Genomic DNA, 19,443 nt, shown 5'->3' with positions numbered 1-19,443 from the left:
GGAACTCAAAATCTCACAGATTGGGAGCTTCTGACAGTCCCAGTCTCACCTGCTGTTGCCAATGTTGTCTGATGTTTCCTTTAATGTGGAATGAGTTGATCCAGATGAAGGCTCGAAAGGATGCTCCTCAGGGACATTGGAATGGACATCAAGGTTGCCATGAGAGGTCACATTCTAGATCAGACTGCACGAGTCTGATATCGATAGAGAGAAATGATATTCATGGAGCAGAGGCATGGTTGTCTCTGTACATTCAAGAATGTACAGAGACCAACCTGTGAAATTTGGGGCTAAATTAATGGGTGGGAATGTAGACTTGCTGGAGTTGCAATAAACTAAGTGTGAAATTTATAAACCAATCACTTCATATAGGTGGAGCTCAAAGCAGGGGGCGATGTTGCCCTTGACAACATTGTCTGATGGACAAGCCTGCTGTTAGCCCACTAACAGCATGTAGATTCATCAGCATGTAGATTCATCAATCTGTGCTGAGAACATAGTACAGCAAGTACAAATGAACCAGACCATAGTTTATCTTGAGCAAATATCACTGAGAAAATATCTAAAAGTTGACAACGGGCTATTAGTGGTTGTATGTGGCCTCTGCTGTTCACAGTTGTGACAACAGATCCAGATTTAAATGTGGTGTCTAAAGAATTGGCAGCTGCATTTGAGCTTTGTTTAAATATTGTACTCTGGATGCTATAGAGAGGAATTTGGGTGCAGGTTTTAGAGGCAGATTTTGCTACAATCCAGCACAAACACTTTAACAAGTTGTCCCCAGATGTCATGTAAATACTTTCATTAGGAAAGGGCAATTGTTATGCATTCTCCAATGACAATAACAAACTGACTGCCGACCTGTTAAGATATTCAAGGAAAGTCTTGCCAGTTCTGCAAAGCAATGGCTGTGACAGTCCCTCCGGCTCCTGACAATGATGTCTGACATTTCCTTCAGTGAGGAATAAGTCCATCTGGATGAGGACGAGGCGAGGATGCTTCTCAGAAACACTGGCATGGTCATCACGATTGCCACAAGACATGACATTCTAGGTCAGACAGTATGAATTATATATAGGGGGGGGGGGTAACTCTTGGAATTTCTCTGGTGAAAAATAACCTAGACCCAAAGTTCTGTAAGGCACAGAGAGTATCCCATCATCCGTTGGCTGAATAGCTTCAGTAGTAAGAGATCACTGCCTTGAGGATTTCTCTGACAGCAGGAACGAACCAATTGCCCTCTTTGCCAAGACAAAAATATGCAAAATCTTCCAGGTCTTGCAAAGTTGCTTGCTGCTGTCCCAGTCTCACTTGCTTTTACTGAATATCTGCTTCAAAAAGGAATGAATCCAAGGGAGAGTGGGATGGTGCTCAAGAACACTGGCTCAGACATCAAGATTGACAAAAGCAATTGCATTTCTAGAAGGGACTGCATGAATGAGACATGGAGGAGGGGAAGGTAGAGAACATGCCATGAATCTGCTTTAGGCCAAAAAGATCTAAACCCTACAAATAGCAAAGCGTGAAAAGTACCTGTTGCCCATTAAGTACCTTTATTAGGAATTGGTCATTGCAGTGGTGATTTCACTGATGGCACAAGCAAACTGATTGGACAAAATAAAGCAGAAACGATTGCCTCTGATTGGCAGAAATTAAGCAAAAGTGAAAAGCACTGGGGTCACGCTGGGATTCATAGCCTTTCATGTGCACGGTCAATGAAGCCACACCGAACACAGTCTTGTCTGGCATGGCCTGCCTGGATGACTAAGCCACAGCCTGGGTGAAAGCCTGTCGGCTGTGCTGCCTCTCTTACGTAACCGTGCCTTTGTTAGCAGCGTGCCGCGGTCATTACCGTCCTCGTGAGCAAGTAACCGAACATGACCACGGACAACTGTCGCCGGCTCATAACAAGGCAAAAAAAGGGGACTGATGAATCCAAATTCTGCAGCAAGCAAGAAAAGGGCCAAAAGAAGAGCGATAATTAAGACAAATAAGCTCTTAGGATCAGGAGGAGGTCCCTGGAGCCAAACGGGCGCCTGTTCTGCCTAGTCCCGTTCCATCTCAAGGATGGTGAGTCATCCTTCTCGTGTCAATCCTCTACAAGGCAGAGGCAGCCCAAAACATTACACAGGGGGAAACAGGGTTTTATTTAAAACCAAAAAAAAAAGAACTAAATCTTCACACACCTTGTATTTTACACAAAGTGTCCCAGGCATACACTTAATCTTTAATTAGGCAAAATGATGGAAGATCTCTGTTAAAAATCCAGACCTATTGTTCTCGTGTCCAGTTGCAAGAGCAGCCTTGAACACATACCTGGTGCTTAAGGGTCACAGCACTGCATCACACTTGCTGCTCCAACATCATCAGCTAACAGTGCCCGGGAAAAAGTAAACCGTGTGCTGCTGTCACGCTTCTGGATCTCTAGACATTTTAAACTGGGGCGTAAAACCACTTGGGGTCTGCCAGGAAAGTCCCTAGAGTGAAATATTGCAGGACAATCATTCAATGCAACTGAAGAGTGAATAAAGAGGACATCCCTACTGCAACACACAGAGTGGACACAGAGTGGACACTGACAGTTGTTCCCCTTTACAAAAGTACAATGGGGTAAATGTACATCTTCCCAAGTTACAACAGCTTTCAGTACTAAAGGCCACATTTAACGCAATTCTTAAAAGAGCCCTAGACCCCAGATTTCTAAGACTAGATTAGCTTTCTCGTTGGTTTTGCTGGATATCAAAGAGAAGCTCAGGCTTGAGGAAGCAGATCTTCACTCCCCGCTCAGCTTATTTACAGTCACAGCGGCTGTTTGCCACCTCCGACTATAACAGAGTATCGTATCACACTTTCATCACACCTCGCACAAGAAAATCAAGCACAGCGCAAGGAATCGTTCAGTGCGAACTCCCAGAAATAGCCCACCGCCAGACGAGACGCTGGCATCGCACCTGTCAACCGCTCCCAAAGCTACCTGCTTCGAGAGAGTTTGAACAGCCTGCGGGTGCTGAGATGGGACTGACGTCGCCTGCTTCAAAATCCCAAAGAAACTTATCCCCATGAAAGCGAATTCACTCTGGAACAGACAGGGGTGCAACCTGATTGGTTGTAATAAATTCTAATATTAGGAAAGATTCTGACTGACAGCCCTGTGCCCCAGTTTGTGTCGCCCTGATTTTGGGTCGAAGGAAGATGACAGACAGGCTTTAGACGACATCTCTCATCAAATAAAGGTGATTCAAGTCAATGCAACCAAGCAAGACTGTGAAAGGAAGGTGAGAAGGTGAGGTGAGAGCAGGTTAGGCAGGTAAGGGAACAGGTGAAAGCTGAATTGAAGTAGTTTGTAGAAGTTTAGGCCATTAAATCAACTGGATGTCACCAGAGAGTTTAAGAATTTGAGCATTTGCAGATAAGCTTTAGGGCACCATCAAAATAAAGCGTGACCTAATTTTTCTATCAATCGCAAAAGCAAAGACAGAAAACTCGCAGCAGCGTGCCAACTGCCTGCTGCGCCCTCCCAACCTCCTACTGTTACACACAAACACACCTCCCCCATCCACCCACCCATACAGTGCGCAAGAACAAAAAGGACATCTGTGAGTGTTAATGAAAAACTGATTTTGCGATTTGAGTATTAATTAACTGAGATCGGTGCTGTTTAGAACATCCGATGCATGACGCTCATCATCTCAGACCTGACAGAAGGCCCAACAGGAGGAGGGAGAAGTAGATAATTGGAGTGTTGACAGCACTGTCCTTGACCAAGAATGACTGACTGTGATGAAATGGTTGGATCACTAGATTCAGTGAATTTATTCTCCACAAATGGGAAGAAAATGGTGGGGAAAAAAAAAAAATTCTTTTCAACCTACAGAGAAATTACATTTCATCGCTGTCCAATTAAAACCATGCATCTCCAAAATAGTAACTTCACAGGAGAGCGCAAAAACATTCTTTACTTTTAATGTAAGTCAATGTAAAGAGATTTTTCTAAGCAGTTTTATTGGTCAAATGAACGTGAAGTTTTCACACAATGTAAAGAACGGCTTCCGTGTTCAAATCGTAGAAAAGTGAAAATCGTGAAAAAAAAAAAAGTGAAAATCGTTTTTCTTTGGACAGCAATGATTTATACTTGGGCTGATCTTTGAGGGACGCCATGTAACTGTGGTTCCTAAGACATTCCACATTTTAAATCGTTCCCTATGTGTTGTCAGCTGGATTAAAGCAAAAATGTGGAGAGTCTCCTATAAGAGAACCACTTTGGGTTTCCCAAAGACACTTTTTACGCATAAAGGACCTGTTAAAGTTGTGAAAAGGGCCTCCATATAATGTAAATGGTCTATATCAATCTATGGTTTTTCCTAGAACCTATACATATAGCAGGGGTGTCCAATCTTATCCACAAAGGGCCGGTGTGGCTGCAGTTTCTCATTTCACAATGGCAGGAGCTCACAGGATCAGTTCTTTGTAGAATGACCAACTGATTATGCAAGTAGAAGCAGCCCTTTACAGAGAAGACTGGACATCTGTGATATAGAAGTTCTTCGCACTCATGCTTCTCATTTACAAAATTGGTTACCCAAAGAAATGGTTCTCTAATTAACCCTTCAGTGAAAAGTGGGTTTTGTATGTCATCATGCAAAGAACCTGTGAGCACATTAAAAACAAATAAATAAATAAAAAAGAAGAGTGAACCGATCTGGACCAACAGATTAAAAGTGTTCAGTTTAGGGAACTGGCCCTGTGACCGGAAGGTCGCTGGTTCAATCCCCAGAGCCTTCAGTATATGACTGAGGTGCCCTTGAGCAAGGCACCTAACCCCCAACTGCTAGGCATAGGGCTGCCCACTGCTCTGGGCAAGTGTGCTCACTGCCCCCTAGTGTGTATGTGGTGTTTCACTTCACAGATGGGTTAAATGCGGAGGTGAAATTTCCCTGTTGTGGGACTAATAAGAGTCACTTAATTACATATGCTTTGTATTCAGATCCTCAAGTTCAGCATGAATTGCGATTAAGCTGGTAAACAATGATAATAATGTTCAAAAAGTCTTATATTAGTTTTTCAGTGGTACATCTGTTTGAAGGTTTTCCCTGTAGGTGGTAAACCGCAGAGTCCCGGTGATGCTATGGCCAAAAAAGCGCTGCTAATTAATGCAGCTTTTACCAATAAAACCACAAGTTGTCAATATCGGCTGATACTGTCGGCCAACTATTATATGGGTTAGTCCCTACTAATTTATGTAATCTTTGTAATGAAACACAGTTGATGAGCATTCTGTAAGTACTGACAATATCCACGATATGCTGAGAAAACTTTGTAACACGATCATGACCAACACTGTCATCCTGCGCACGCCTAAATGCCCCAAACTACCCACTAATGCACTCTAATTTGACTGTAACCAAGTCCATCTATGAAAGCAGTGTGTCATCAAAAGCTGACATTTGAATAAGGTCAGTTTCTCAGAGTGACGTTTTCCCTCCAATCACACTGACACACTCACTGCTGTGATGGAATGATTTATTTGTAATCATGGTAGCATAATAAAACAATGAACATTGAAAGCACTGACAAGTTAACCCAAGGCCTCTCTCTCTTCCTCTCGCTCGACCATGGCATGCAGTACCGCCCTGCCCGTTTGTTCCTCGTCCACGTACTTCAGTCTTTCAGTTAAGAGTCTTCTTTGTTTTCTGGTTGTCTTGGTTTTTTTTTTGGAGTCCTTAAAATATATTTTAATATAAAACAAGCTCACGCACAGAGAGTCTACCGGATTCCCTCCGAAGGATCCGAGGGTAAATTGAGTGTCCTCTTTTGGCTGGCGAGGTCGAGCTCAGCTGGGAAATGCTCGTGCTTGTGTATGTATGTGTGTTTGTGGGTGTCTATGCAAGAGAATGTGTGTGTTTGTAAGAGTGTGTGCACTGTTCCAGCTCTCTGCTCTCGTCTCGCTCGATACGATGTTGACGGACACGTTTATTTAGAACCATCATGGAAGGAGACAGCAAGTAAGCAAACAGACGAATCAACAACAAAGAAAAATGACGACCGTTTAAAAAAAAAAAAAAAAAAAAAAAAAAAGTCAATAAAAAAATAACAAAATCAAAACAAAAAAGTCTGTGTGGCAGAGGAGGGGGAAACGAGACGCAACAGCCCTGCCATCTGGAGGCACTTTGGCACAGAGCAAACACACACACACACACACACACACACACACACACACACACACACACACACAGAGAGAGATGAAGCATGCAGAAAACCCAACTCATGACAGAGAGGGAGAGAAGCAGAAACATGAGAAGGAGGGAGGTGGAAGAGAGCAAAAGAGAGGAGAGAGTGTGAGAGAGTGCATGAGAAAAACAGGAGAAAGAGAGACACAAGAAGGGGCAGCATAGAAAACATGATGGAGAGAAAGGCTGTATGAGAGAGAGAGAGAGAGCGCGAGAGCGAGAGCGAGAGCGAGAGCGAGAGAGCGAGAGAGAGAGAGAGAGAGAGAGAGAGAGAGAGAGAGAGAGAGAGAGAGATGTGTGGCAGGGAGGAAGAGAGAGAGGAAGACAGAGACAAACACTTTGGGGAAAGAAAGACAGCATGAAAGATATTGACATGGGAAAACAATGACCCAAAATCAAATAAACAACTAAAAAACAAAAAACAAAAAAACATATATAATAATAAAAGGCTGAAGAGACAGACATGAGGACACGACACGCTTTACCCCACACACACACACACACGCTCGGAGGTCTGGTAAGGTCCTCCTCCGTCTACAGAAACACATTGCGAGTGCGTCCAGATCAACAGTCCGATAAAAGTCCGAAAAGAACAAAAGGAAAAACCCCGGAGCCTCTTTTCAAGCTTCGCTGCCGGATGTTTCTGGACGTTTCTGCTCCAGGAGGCAGGCGGCTGCCGCTTCTCTACCCGCTGTCCCCCTCTCTCCTCCTGGGTGAAGCCCTTTCCTGGCACTGGGCTCACAGGTAGAGTTCTTTAGCTCTGATGTGCTGCAGCTTTTCACGCAGCATCCGAAACGACGGCCTCACCGCCGGGTCCAAGGTCCAACACTGCTTCATCAGGTCATACACCACAGCCGGGCAGCCGTCCGGCGCGTCCATCTTATAGCCCTTCTCCACTCGCGGGACCACCTCCTTTAGCGGCTGCAGACACATAACGGGATGGTGAAGTGAAATGCAAATACAGGCCTTCCACGGTCATAAAGGACAGCTGGAGGAAATTCTGACGCAGGTTTCAAACATGCAGACGTGTTTGGTGTCTGAAGCGAATGCAGCTAACAAGTAACGGAAGGTTTAATCGCCTCAGTAGGATTTTTGGCGACACTATTTTGGGTGGTCCTTTCTAATTGAAACGAACACAACAGACTCAGTAACATGATAAAAACATCAGGGTTAGGATTAGGTTATGGGTTGAGATTAAGGTTAGGGCTAGGATTAGGCCCAGGGTGAGGGTAACGTTAAGGTTTTGGGTTGAGATTAGGGTTAAGATTAGGTTTGGGATTGAGATTAGGGTTAGAATTAGGATTAGGGTCAGGGTTTAAATTAGAATTTGATTTTGGGTTGAGGTTAAGGTTAGGGTTAGGATTAAGGCCAGGGTGAGTGTTAGGATTAGATTTTGGGTTGAGATTAGGGTTAGGATTAGGTTTTGGGTTGAGGTTAAGGTTAGGATTAGAATTTGATTTTGGATCGAGGTTAAGGTTAGGATTAGGGTCAGGGTTAGAATTTGATTTTGGATCGAGGTTAAGGTTAGGATTAGGGTTAGGGTTAAGGTTAGAATTAGATTTTGGGTTGAGGTTAAGGTTAGGATTAGGGTCAGGGTTAGAATTTGATTTTGGATCGAGGTTAAGGTTAGGATTAGGGTCAGGGTTAAGGTTAGAATTAGATTTTGGGTTGAGGTTAAGGTAAGAATTAGATTTTGGGTTGAGGTTATGGTAAGAATTAGATTTTGGGTTGAGGTTAAGGTTAGGATTAGGGTCAGGGTTAGAATTTGATTTTGGATCGAGGTTAAGGTTAGGATTAGGGTCAGGGTTAAGGTTAGAATTAGATTTTGGGTTGAGGTTATGGTAAGAATTAGATTTTGGGTTGAGGTTAAGGTTAGGATTAGGGTCAGGGTTAGAATTTGATTTTGGATCGAGGTTAAGGTTAGGATTAGGGTCAGGGTTAAGGTTAGAATTAGATTTTGGGTTGAGGTTAAGGTAAGAATTAGATTTTGGGTTGAGGTTATGGTAAGAATTAGATTTTGGGTTGAGGTTATGGTAAGAATTAGATTTTGGGTTGAGGTTATGGTAAGAATTAGATTTTGGGTTGAGGTTAAGGTTAGGATTAGGGCCAGGGTTAGGTTTTGGGTTAAAGTTGGGCAAGGTTAGGTTTGTATAATAGACGTAACATTAACAATAACATAGACTTAATGTAAGTAATGTATCAACAGAACATCTACAAGATATTTACTTTAACGTATTCAGGTGCTTCACTACTGCTACTTCACTGATATGCTGCTGATGTGTTACTGACTAATCATCTACAAAGGACCACTTAAAATAAAGTGTTACAAGAAATTCACATATTCTTAATTCCATCTTGCCAGCTTCCAAAGCAGGTTGTTATGTTTCTGGTTCAGGAATAATAAAAACCAAAAATACTTAAATTCAGGGCAGCAAATTATGGCACGATTACAGATAGACAAGTATTAATGTCTCTCGGGGTCGTGCGACTACTACTGTTTAAACTCCACTAATCATTAATGAAGTAGATGACTAGTAAAAAAAGTTATTGAAGAAAACAACTAGCGTTTGGACCCGTTAACAGCTCGCTGATGGGGGTGGGGAGTCGCGGTTTGAGGTGCGAGCTGTGCACTGCAGCAGGGTTTCTGTTGTACTTCAGCAAGTTTCTGTCTCTGCCCACATACAGCATGTGCACTGACCGTCTGAGGTGAACTGCAAGCTAAAATCACCACAGCTCTCAGAATCTCCCCTCCTACTGAAAGTTTAAACTGTCTCTGCAATCCTCGCTGTCGTTTACTGGTATCATCGTAGGGAAACAAGAAATGTTCAATCAAGCTAAATGCTAGCTGTAAGCGGTTGCCTACTGGATACAGGCCTAGTCGCTGAACCAGGAACCGTTAATAAAAACCCAATTCAAGAAGCTATTCCAGAACTCTGTTTAAAGCTGTAGGCAGCAAGTAAATGAGAAATCCTTGTGTGTTTGACAACCTGTACTCCACAAATGTAAGTCTAAGTATCTTTCTAAATGTAAGTTTCTATTGCATTGAACAATCTGTGACTGGGTGACTCATGTCAGTCAAAAAGCCCTTGAGTTACATCAGCTGCAACAGTTTAAAAGTTTCAGCAGCTGCTGTGTCTCCCTGAACTTTAGCTGTTCTTCATGTTTGGAGTAGTAATGTAATGACTAGAACTGTGAGTAAAATCATGGCACATAACATTTAGTGCTTTTAGCTTTGTTAATGCAAAAAACAGGTCATGTGTTTGTGGTTACTTTGCTTTCTCCAACACTTACACCTGCTGAATGGTGCATTTCTACAATATTCCATTTCATAAAATACTCCAAGTGACGCTGCAGAGATGAACCACAATTTACTCTACAGATCACTTTATTTTCCAGATCGGTTGAATTCATGACCATTATGTGTCCTCAATTGAGAAGTGACTCCCGATGTATGGCAAAGTCCCATGTATGACTGTATGACTGAGTTATGGCACTGAAGGACAAAACAAAATGCCTTAAAGGTTGATGGTGACATTTGTTTTGAGAGAACCAGAAACATTATTACCTGCTTTCAGAACCCAATGGAAACTAAATCTGTGAAATGTGAAAGGGGCCTTTAGTGTTGAGCTGCTAGGCAGTACGAAATAGACATATTTATGTAGTTTCTAGCACTATATGACATACTGTTATCTATAAACATGAACAAAAATAACTAAGAGCAGTAACAGAAGCCATCTGGAAACAATCTTTGGATGTCAATGCTTTGACTGCCCTCTGGTGGACATTGCAAAAACAGCACAATTCTGAAGTTTGGTAGTTTCACAGCAAGACAAACTTTTACAAACACTGAAATTAGAGGTGGGCAATATAGAGCAAAATGATATTTTACCACTACTCTGCTAAATTCTCATACTGTGATAACATGATTTTCTGTCCAAGTGCATGTTTCAGGACAGAGAGAGCAAAATTGGCAGTGTTTAACTTGATTCAATGCAGCACAATAAAAATCATTGCACCCAGAGTTTTTGAAGGCTACTTCAAAACATGAGAATACTAGTGTTAAAATATTGAGATATAATACAGTGTATTGTGAAAATGCCTCAATTTAGTAATATGGTACTTTACTGTAATTGCCCACCTCCACCTGAAATATTCAGCATCAGCCTGGCAAACTGCAAAAAGGTTTCTTACAATCCTGGGATAAGGCACGCGGCCGAAAGAGTAGATTTCCCAGAGCAGGACCCCGTAACTCCACACGTCAGACTTGGTGGAAAACCTCTGTGAGGAAAAAAAAACAAAAAAAAACAACAATAACAAACAGGCGTAAATGAGGACAAGCGTGATGACTAAGGTCTGGTAATGAGTAACAAACTGTAATCACTTGTTATCTAGCTTAACGGGTCAATTAAAGGGAGTGTTCATTTATTTCAGTATTTTAAAGTCACTGGGACCACACTGCATCAGGGATGGTCTCTGAGGTAGTGGACTGTGATTTAACATTATTTTTCTCTGGGATGTTAGAAACCAAGCATACACCTCAATTTTAGCCTGATCATCGCCAGCTGAATTTCAGGATCCAGTAGAGTTTCAGCTTTGCTTGTTGGATGGATTTCTGATACAGTGAAGGAAATAAGTATTTGATTCCCCCACTGACTTCAAAAGTTTTAATACAGAAAAATAAATGAAACGTCTCAAAATTTTATGCCAGCTTTTTTTTGTATTTGGCCCCCTAGTAAAACATCTTTTAATACTTGTTGGCAAGCACAGCAGTCAGACGTTTCTTGTAGTTTTTTATAAGGTTTGCACAGACTTCAGGAGTAATTTTGGCCCACTCCTCTCTGCAGATCATCTCCAAATCTTTAAGGTTTTTAGGCATGCATTTGGAAACGTGAAGCTTCAGCTCTCTCCATAGATTTTCTATGGGATTGAGGTCAGGAGACTGGCTAGGCCATTCCATGACCTTGATATGCTTCTTATGGAGCCACTCCTTTGTTTCCTTGGCTGTATGTTTTGGGTCGTTGTCGTGCTGGAAGACCCTTCCACCACCCATTTTCAGTGCCCTGGCGCAGGCAAGGAGGTGGTCACCCAGGATTTTGCGATACATGGCCCCGTTCATCTTCCCATCGATGCAGTGAAGTTGGCCTGTGCCCTTAGAAGAAAAACACCCCCAAAACATAATACCTCCACCACCATGCTTGACGGTGGGGTTGGTGTTCTTAGGGTCATATTCTGTATTTTTCTTCCTCCAAACACGTCGAGTTGAGTTAAAGCCAAAGAGCTCAATTTTGGTCTCATCTGACCACAGCACCTTCTCCCAGTCTCTCTCGGACTCATTAATATGTTCATTGGCAAACTTGAGGCGGGCCTGGACGTGAGCCTTCTTGAGCAAAGGAACCTTGCATGCACTGCAGGATTTTAAACCAGGTTTTTTGGGAGACTGCAATCCCAGTCCCTTGAGATCATTAACCAGCTCCTCCTGTGTAGTTCTTGGCTGATTTTTTTAACCTCTCTCATGATCAATGAGACTCAACGAGGTGATATCTTGCATGGAGCTCCAGGCCTAGGTCGATTGACAGTAATGTACTTCTTCCACTTCCGAATAATTGCACCAACAGTTGCCACCTTCTCATCCAGCTTCTTACTTATGGCTTTGTAGCCCATTCCAGCCTTGTGTGGGTCAACAATTTTGTCCCTGACATCTTTAGACAGCTCTTTAGTCTTGCCCATGGTGGAGATGTTGGAGTGTCTGTTGGCAGGTGGCTTTTTATACAGGTGACAATTTGGGACAGGTGTCGCTCATGCAGGTAACGACTTCACTGAGATTAGGGTGTGTCAGTGGTCTGTGGGAGCCAACATTAGTCATGGTTCTTAGGGGATCAAATACTTATTTCCCTCAATGAAATGCAAATTATTTTTTATTTAAATATTCTTTAATTTTCTAGATTTTCTTTTTGATATTCCTTCTCTCACTGTTCAAATGAAGCTACCATAAAAATCATAGACTGTTTAACTATTTGTCAGAGTACAAACTTTCAAAATCAGTGGGGGATCAAATACTTATGTCCTCCACTGTACGTTAGAGCTCTTCAGTTATCTGCTCAAACTGCAGACCTCATAAAGAAACTTTGCAAAGTCAAACAAAAACATGCAAACAATGGCAACCACTGCCCTACATGGCTGAACTCACATAGCCTAACAAAACGTGTAAAACTGTCAACATTTGACCAGTTTGTATATGCAAACTTTACTTTGACTCATTTCAACAGAGTATAAATACTGGTGGGCGATTTGTAAATAGTTTTTCATAAAGGAGGCTGAAGAGACACTCCATTGCCCTATCTGTGGTCATCACTACGTGGTTTTAGTTTCATTGCATAGTGAGACCAGTTAGCAAAGCTGCTGCAGCAGTTTTTGCTGGGTATTCGGGGTGCAGTGTGTTGGAATGAAACAGCTTTATTGGACAGAGCTGTCTGTATAGACTACGTTTCACATGTCAACATCCATATCACGGAGTGTTAAATGGACTGGTGTTTTTGTAGTGTGGGCACATAAATCACATATGGTCATACATGTGGCCGATTCAAATGTGCAGCGCGAGTTGTCACCACAGAACAAGACTTCTCATCTCAGTTTATACGACAGTTAGTTCCAGCTACGCAAGCCGATTGATCGAGAGGCGTTCTAACTGTGCTATTTCACCGTAACATCACAGGTTTTTCACAAACACTATCACTCTGCTGAGACGCTGTTGCTAAGCAACAACTTTGACAGCTGTAGGAGACGCTCAAGCCATTTAAACGTTTTTACTTCTTACTTCGCCACAAACAAAAAATGGACACTTAAGATCAAATCTGACCGACAGTCGATTAAATCAGACGAAAGAAGATGAGGCGACACTAAATTCCAAAACCGTCAGTTGGTCTGTGTGGAGCTGGAGAACGAACCGCCGGCTGTGCAGCGAGTGAGCGAAGCTGGTTACTCTGATGTAGCAACAAGCTGCTCGTTAAGGAGCCATAATTTGGCGGCAGGAACTGCGAACATTAAAACATATTAAACGCTGCGTTCACGGACCAGTTTGTTAATTTCTTACTGCATTTATTTAACTGTTGTATAAAATCAATAGATCACTCAAGCAATGATGAACTGTGCTAATGAACATGCTTTGTCCTTTTTTTGGGTGCCACTGTAAAATAAGCATAGCTTCCTCTGTAGTATTTTGTATTACATAAACACAATAACAACAGGAACTTATTTTAGTTGAGCATAGTGACTGAGCTTCAGAGCCTTCTGCTCAACTAAAAACTACCATTGCTGACACCAGCATTCACAGGTGGCCATTTCTGCTGCTGGAGATAACACCCCTGGACACTAAGACCCACTGTGTTTAGTTGAGGTTGGAACTAAACCCTGCTGGTAATAGATCTCCAGCAATAGAGTAGGACTGGGGATATCGGACGGCAAGAAACAGTAGAAGCACAGCTACAGGAATAACATGCTTCTGGGATTAGCTGCCTATAGGATCTGGGATTTAACCTTCTCTCGGAGCGCCTCAGGCGACGTCCATTTGACAGGCAGCTTGGCTGTGTCCTGGGTGGACGAGGCTTCCTTGGTAAGACCGAAATCGCTGACTTTAGCAATGTTGTCTTCAGACACCAGGACATTCCGAGCAGCGAGGTCCCTGTGCACGAAGTTATTCACCTCAAGGTATTCCATTGCCTCACAAACGTCACTGGAGGAGGGGGAGAAGAGAGAGCGAGAGCGTGAGAGAAAGAGAGAGAAAGAGAGAGAGAGAGAGAGAGAGAGAGAGAGAGAGAGAGAGAGAGAGAGAGAGAGAGAGAGAGAGAGAGAAAGAGAAAGAGAGAGAGAAAGAGAGAGAGAAAGAAAGAGAGAGAGAGAGAGAGAGAGAGAGAGAGAGAGAGAGAGAGAGAGAGAGAGAGAGAGAGAGAGAGAGATAGGAAGAACAGAGGTAGCGAGAGTAAGAAAGTAAGAAAAAGACGAAAAAGAGCAAGAGGTACCAAAGGGGGATGGGGAGAGGAATAAGGAGGAAGGAAGAGATTAAAAGGAAAGAGACATCAAGGAGGAAAGGAATGAATGAAAAAGAAAGACAGAATAAAAACATGATATCACACAGCGGATTAGAAGGTACATGACTTTCTAGGCTTTAAAATTGCTCTAGACAGCAGTTCTGCCGTCTATGGATTCATAAGTTAACAGAATAAAGATGAGAAGTCACCATCAAAGCTCTGGTTTGAAGGCAGATAAACTCACAGTGAAAATTTGAGCAGGCACTCTCCCCCGAGCACCGTGCGCCCTCGCGAACGCAGGTAGTCCACTAAACTGCCCTGTTTTTCACATCACAAAGAAACACAAACACAGAAAAATATGCTTCACTTTAGAACAATCATTAGAAATATGTAATTATTGTTTTGTTTGATCAGATTCTGTGTATATATACACTAGTCAATTCAATTTAAAATACATACGCTATATGGACAAACACAGGAGCTTTTATTTCGTCCCACTCTGAAAACATAGGCAACGACACAGAGCTGCCCCCATCTCTGCAGCTATAACAGCTTCTACTCATCTGGGAAGCTTACTAAGATTTTGAAGTGTGTCCAAAATCCACCTGTTAGCAACGAGTGTAGCTGAAACTCAATAATTGGGAGGTGTGTCCCAGCACTTTTGTCTATACAGTGTATATTCATTGGGCGATAAAGCTTTCTGATTCGAAAGAAATGCAAAAGCTTCACATCAAGAGCAAACCAAATCCTACACTAGCAGCTAAAGAGGAATTCCACTACTTTTTCACTATTTTTAAATCATTATGATGTAAAGTCATTCAGGTTGGCCTGATATGAAACTCCATTCTAGAGAGACAGAAAAATGCACACTGTGGTGGTGATAGGAACCAGACGTCTGAAGAGTGAATGCCTCTAAAAGCTCCCTCACGGAAAGGTATTAAAGGAATGCTAAGAATATTTTTAAAATATATTAATGGAAAAGGGGTACATACAAATAAACATCAGGCACACAATCCCCAAAGAAAGCTTATTTTCACATCTGAAAACCCAGAAGAAATTATTTTATTGGCATTGGTAAACATTCCAAGCCCCTGGTTACCATCACCAACAGTGAAATTTGCTTAAAGAAATATGACAGCATGTTTTAACCTAATCTCTTTCTGCTTCATCTGTATTGTATCATCAATTATTATCAACCACTATTTCGATCTTATATAAACATGACTTCTGTTATAAGTGAGTTTAGAGTCAAAAGGTTTGTACATGGAAGCACATAATTACTGGCGGGAAAACACTGGTGTATTCCTTTAATTCCTCCAGTTCATTTAGCTATTGTTTATTATGCAGCTGATGGGATTAGGCTAACCTTGGCCATGAATTCCGTGACGATGAAGAGACTTCCTCTGTCCTCCACTATCACTCCCAGCAGCTGCACCAAGTTATTGTGCCTCAACTGCCTGCAAGGAGCACAGAAACACATCAGATATCAGACAGCAACACAGAAAAGGGCAGGGGAATGGTCTGGGCATTAAAAACGTATGGAGGAGACAAGATTATCTAGAGCACAGCTGTTGAAACTGAGGGATTAGATTAAGAAAGACAGGACAGAAATGTGTGTGGGAAAGTGAAAATGAGAAAAGATGATGTGGAAAATGTGCGAGAGGTACAGGGAAAAGTGTAAAGTTAGGAAGGGTGAAGGGCAGATGAAGGCACTCACGTCATAACTGAAGCCTCAGCAATGAAGGCCTGCGCTGTGGCATCATGTTTGATGCACTTCACCGCCACCTTGGTCCCTCTGTAGTCTCCCAAGATTACATCTGAGAGAAATGCAAACATTTTAGTTTTTCGATTTTCCTCAAAAGTGCAGGTGTAAATTTCAGACCTCACAATGATTAGATTATGATTCAGTGCATCATGACGTAAAAATTTCACAAATACTTCAGTATGAATAATAACACAGCCTGAGAATTTCACAGCCTCACAACAAACCGGCCTGAGAATTTCACAGCCTCACAATGAACCGGCGTGAGAATTTCACAGCCGCACAATGAACCGGCGTGAGAATTTCACAGCCGCACAATGAACCGGCGTGAGAACTTCACAGCCGCACAATGAACCGGCCTGAGAATTTCACAGCCGCACAATGAACCAGCCTGAGAATTTCACAGCCTCAAAATTAACCAGCCTGAGAATTTCACAGCCGCACAATAAACCACACTGAGAATTTCACAGCCTCACAACGAACCGGCCTGAGAATTTCACAGCCTCACAACAAACCGGCCTGAGAATTTCACAGCCTCACAATGAACCAGCCTGAGAATTTCACAGCCTCACAATGAACCAGCCTGAGAATTTCACAGCCGCACAATAACACAGCCTGAGAATTTCACAGCCTCACAATAACACAGCCTGAGAATTTCACAGCCTCACAATAACACAGCCTGAGAATTTCACAGCCTCACAATAACACAGCCAGGGAATTTCACAGCCTCACAATGAACCGGCCTGAGAATTTCACAGCCTCACAATAACACAGCCAGGGAATTTCACAGCCTCACAATGAACCGGCCTGAGAATTTCACAGCCTCACAATAACACAGCCAGGGAATTTCACAGCCTCACAATGAACCGGCCTGAGAATTTCACAGCCTCACAATAACACAGCCAGGGAATTTCACAGCCTCACAATGAACCGGCCTGAGAATTTCACAGCCTCGGAATTTCACAGCCTCACAATGAACCGGCCTGAGAATTTCACAGCCTCACAATAACACAGCCTGAGAATTTCACAGCCTCACAATAAACCGGCCTGAGAATTTCACAGCCTCACAATAACACAGCCTGAGAATTTCACAGCCTCACAATGAACCGGCCTGAGAATTTCACAGCCTCACAATGAACCGGCCTGAGAATTTCACAGCCTCACAATGAACCGGCCTGAGGATTTCACAGCCTCACGATAACACAGCCTGAGAATTTCACAGCCTCACAATAAACCGGCCTGAGAATTTCACAGCCTCACAATAACACAGCCAGGGAATTTCACAGCCTCACAATGAACCGGCCTGAGAATTTCACAGCCTCACAATAACACAGCCAGGGAATTTCACAGCCTCACAATAAACCACACTGAGAATTTCACAGCCTCACAATAACACAGCCTGAGAATTTCACAGCCTCACAATAAACCGGCCTGAGAATTTCACAGCCTCACAATGAACCGGCCTGAGAATTTCACAGCCTCACAATAACACAGCCTGAGAATTTCACAGCCTCACAATAAACCGGCCTGAGAATTTCACAGCCTCACAATGAACCAGCCTGAGAATTTCACAGCCTCACAATGAACCAGCCTGAGAATTTCACAGCCTCACAATGAACCGGCCTGAGAATTTCACAGCCTCACAATAACACAGCCAGGGAATTTCACAGCCTCACAATGAACCAGCCTGAGAATTTCACAGCCGCACAATGAACCGGCGTGAGAACTTCACAGCCTCACAATGAACCGGCCTGAGAATTTCACAGCCTCAAAATGAACCAGCCTGAGAATTTCACAGCCGCACAATAAACCACACTGAGAATTTCACAGCCTCACAACGAACCGGCCTGAGAATTTCACAGCCTCACAACAAACCGGCCTGAGAATTTCACAGCCTCACAATGAACCGGCCTGAGAATTTCACAGCCTCACAATGAACCAGCCTGAGAATTTCACAGCCTCACAATAACACAGCCAGAGAATTTCACAGCCTCACAATGAACTGGCCTGAGAATTTCACAGCCTCACAATAACACAGCCAGAGAATTTCACAGCCTCACAATGAACCAGCCTGAGAATTTCACAGCCTCACAATAAACCGGCCTGAGAATTTCACAGCCTCACAATAACACAGCCTGAGAATTTCACAGCCTCACAATGAACCGGCGTGAGGATTTCACAGCCGCACAATGAACCGGCGTGAGAATTTCACAGCCGCACAATGAACCGGCGTGAGAATTTCACAGCCGCACAATGAACCGGCCTGAGAATTTCACAGCCGCACAACAAACCAGCCTGAGAACTTCACAGCCTCACAATGAACCGGCGTGAGAATTTCACAGCCGCACAACAAACCAGCCTGAGAACTTCACAGCCTCACAATGAACCGGCGTGAGAATTTCACAGCCTCACAATGAACCGGCCTGAGAATTTCACAGCCTCAAAATTAACCAGCCTGAGAATTTCACAGCCGCACAATAAACCACACTGAGAATTTCACAGCCTCACAACGAACCGGCCTGAGAATTTCACAGCCTCACAACAAACCGGCCTGAGAATTTCACAGCCTCACAATGAACCAGCCTGAGAATTTCACAGCCTCACAATGAACCAGCCTGAGAATTTCACAGCCGCACAATAACACAGCCTGAGAATTTCACAGCCTCACAATAACACAGCCTGAGAATTTCACAGCCTCACAATAACACAGCCTGAGAATTTCACAGCCTCACAATAACACAGCCAGGGAATTTCACAGCCTCACAATGAACCGGCCTGAGAATTTCACAGCCTCACAATAACACAGCCAGGGAATTTCACAGCCTCACAATGAACCGGCCTGAGAATTTCACAGCCTCACAATAACACAGCCAGGGAATTTCACAGCCTCACAATGAACCGGCCTGAGAATTTCACAGCCTCACAATAACACAGCCAGGGAATTTCACAGCCTCACAATGAACCGGCCTGAGAATTTCACAGCCTCGGAATTTCACAGCCTCACAATGAACCGGCCTGAGAATTTCACAGCCTCACAATAACACAGCCTGAGAATTTCACAGCCTCACAATAAACCGGCCTGAGAATTTCACAGCCTCACAATAACACAGCCTGAGAATTTCACAGCCTCACAATGAACCGGCCTGAGAATTTCACAGCCTCACAATGAACCGGCCTGAGAATTTCACAGCCTCACAATGAACCGGCCTGAGGATTTCACAGCCTCACGATAACACAGCCTGAGAATTTCACAGCCTCACAATAAACCGGCCTGAGAATTTCACAGCCTCACAATAACACAGCCAGGGAATTTCACAGCCTCACAATGAACCGGCCTGAGAATTTCACAGCCTCACAATAACACAGCCAGGGAATTTCACAGCCTCACAATAAACCACACTGAGAATTTCACAGCCTCACAATAACACAG

At 43.3% G+C, this 19,443-nt stretch overlaps 1 protein-coding gene across 1 annotated transcript in view; it reads right to left on the bottom strand.

Moving 5' to 3' along the window:
* Positions 1-6,435: 6,435 nt before the first annotated feature.
* Positions 6,436-19,443, bottom strand: part of LOC108439019 (C-terminal Src kinase) — an 83,415-nt gene continuing 70,407 nt past the window's right edge. Inside the window, exons 8-13 of the mRNA XM_017717183.2 lie at positions 15,969-16,068; positions 15,618-15,708; positions 14,496-14,569; positions 13,761-13,956; positions 10,419-10,505; positions 6,436-7,148 (exon numbers count right to left, since the gene is read on the bottom strand). Of these exons, the coding sequence (XP_017572672.1) occupies positions 6,966-7,148; positions 10,419-10,505; positions 13,761-13,956; positions 14,496-14,569; positions 15,618-15,708; positions 15,969-16,068 (731 nt within the window). The 3' untranslated portion in view covers positions 6,436-6,965. The remainder of the gene's footprint in view (positions 7,149-10,418; positions 10,506-13,760; positions 13,957-14,495; positions 14,570-15,617; positions 15,709-15,968; positions 16,069-19,443) is intronic.

This window comes from Pygocentrus nattereri, chromosome 7 (genome assembly GCF_015220715.1).
Source record: "Pygocentrus nattereri isolate fPygNat1 chromosome 7, fPygNat1.pri, whole genome shotgun sequence".
Classification (NCBI taxonomy): Eukaryota; Metazoa; Chordata; class Actinopteri; order Characiformes; family Serrasalmidae; genus Pygocentrus; species Pygocentrus nattereri.
This window is presented reverse-complemented; position numbering and strand designations above follow the sequence as displayed.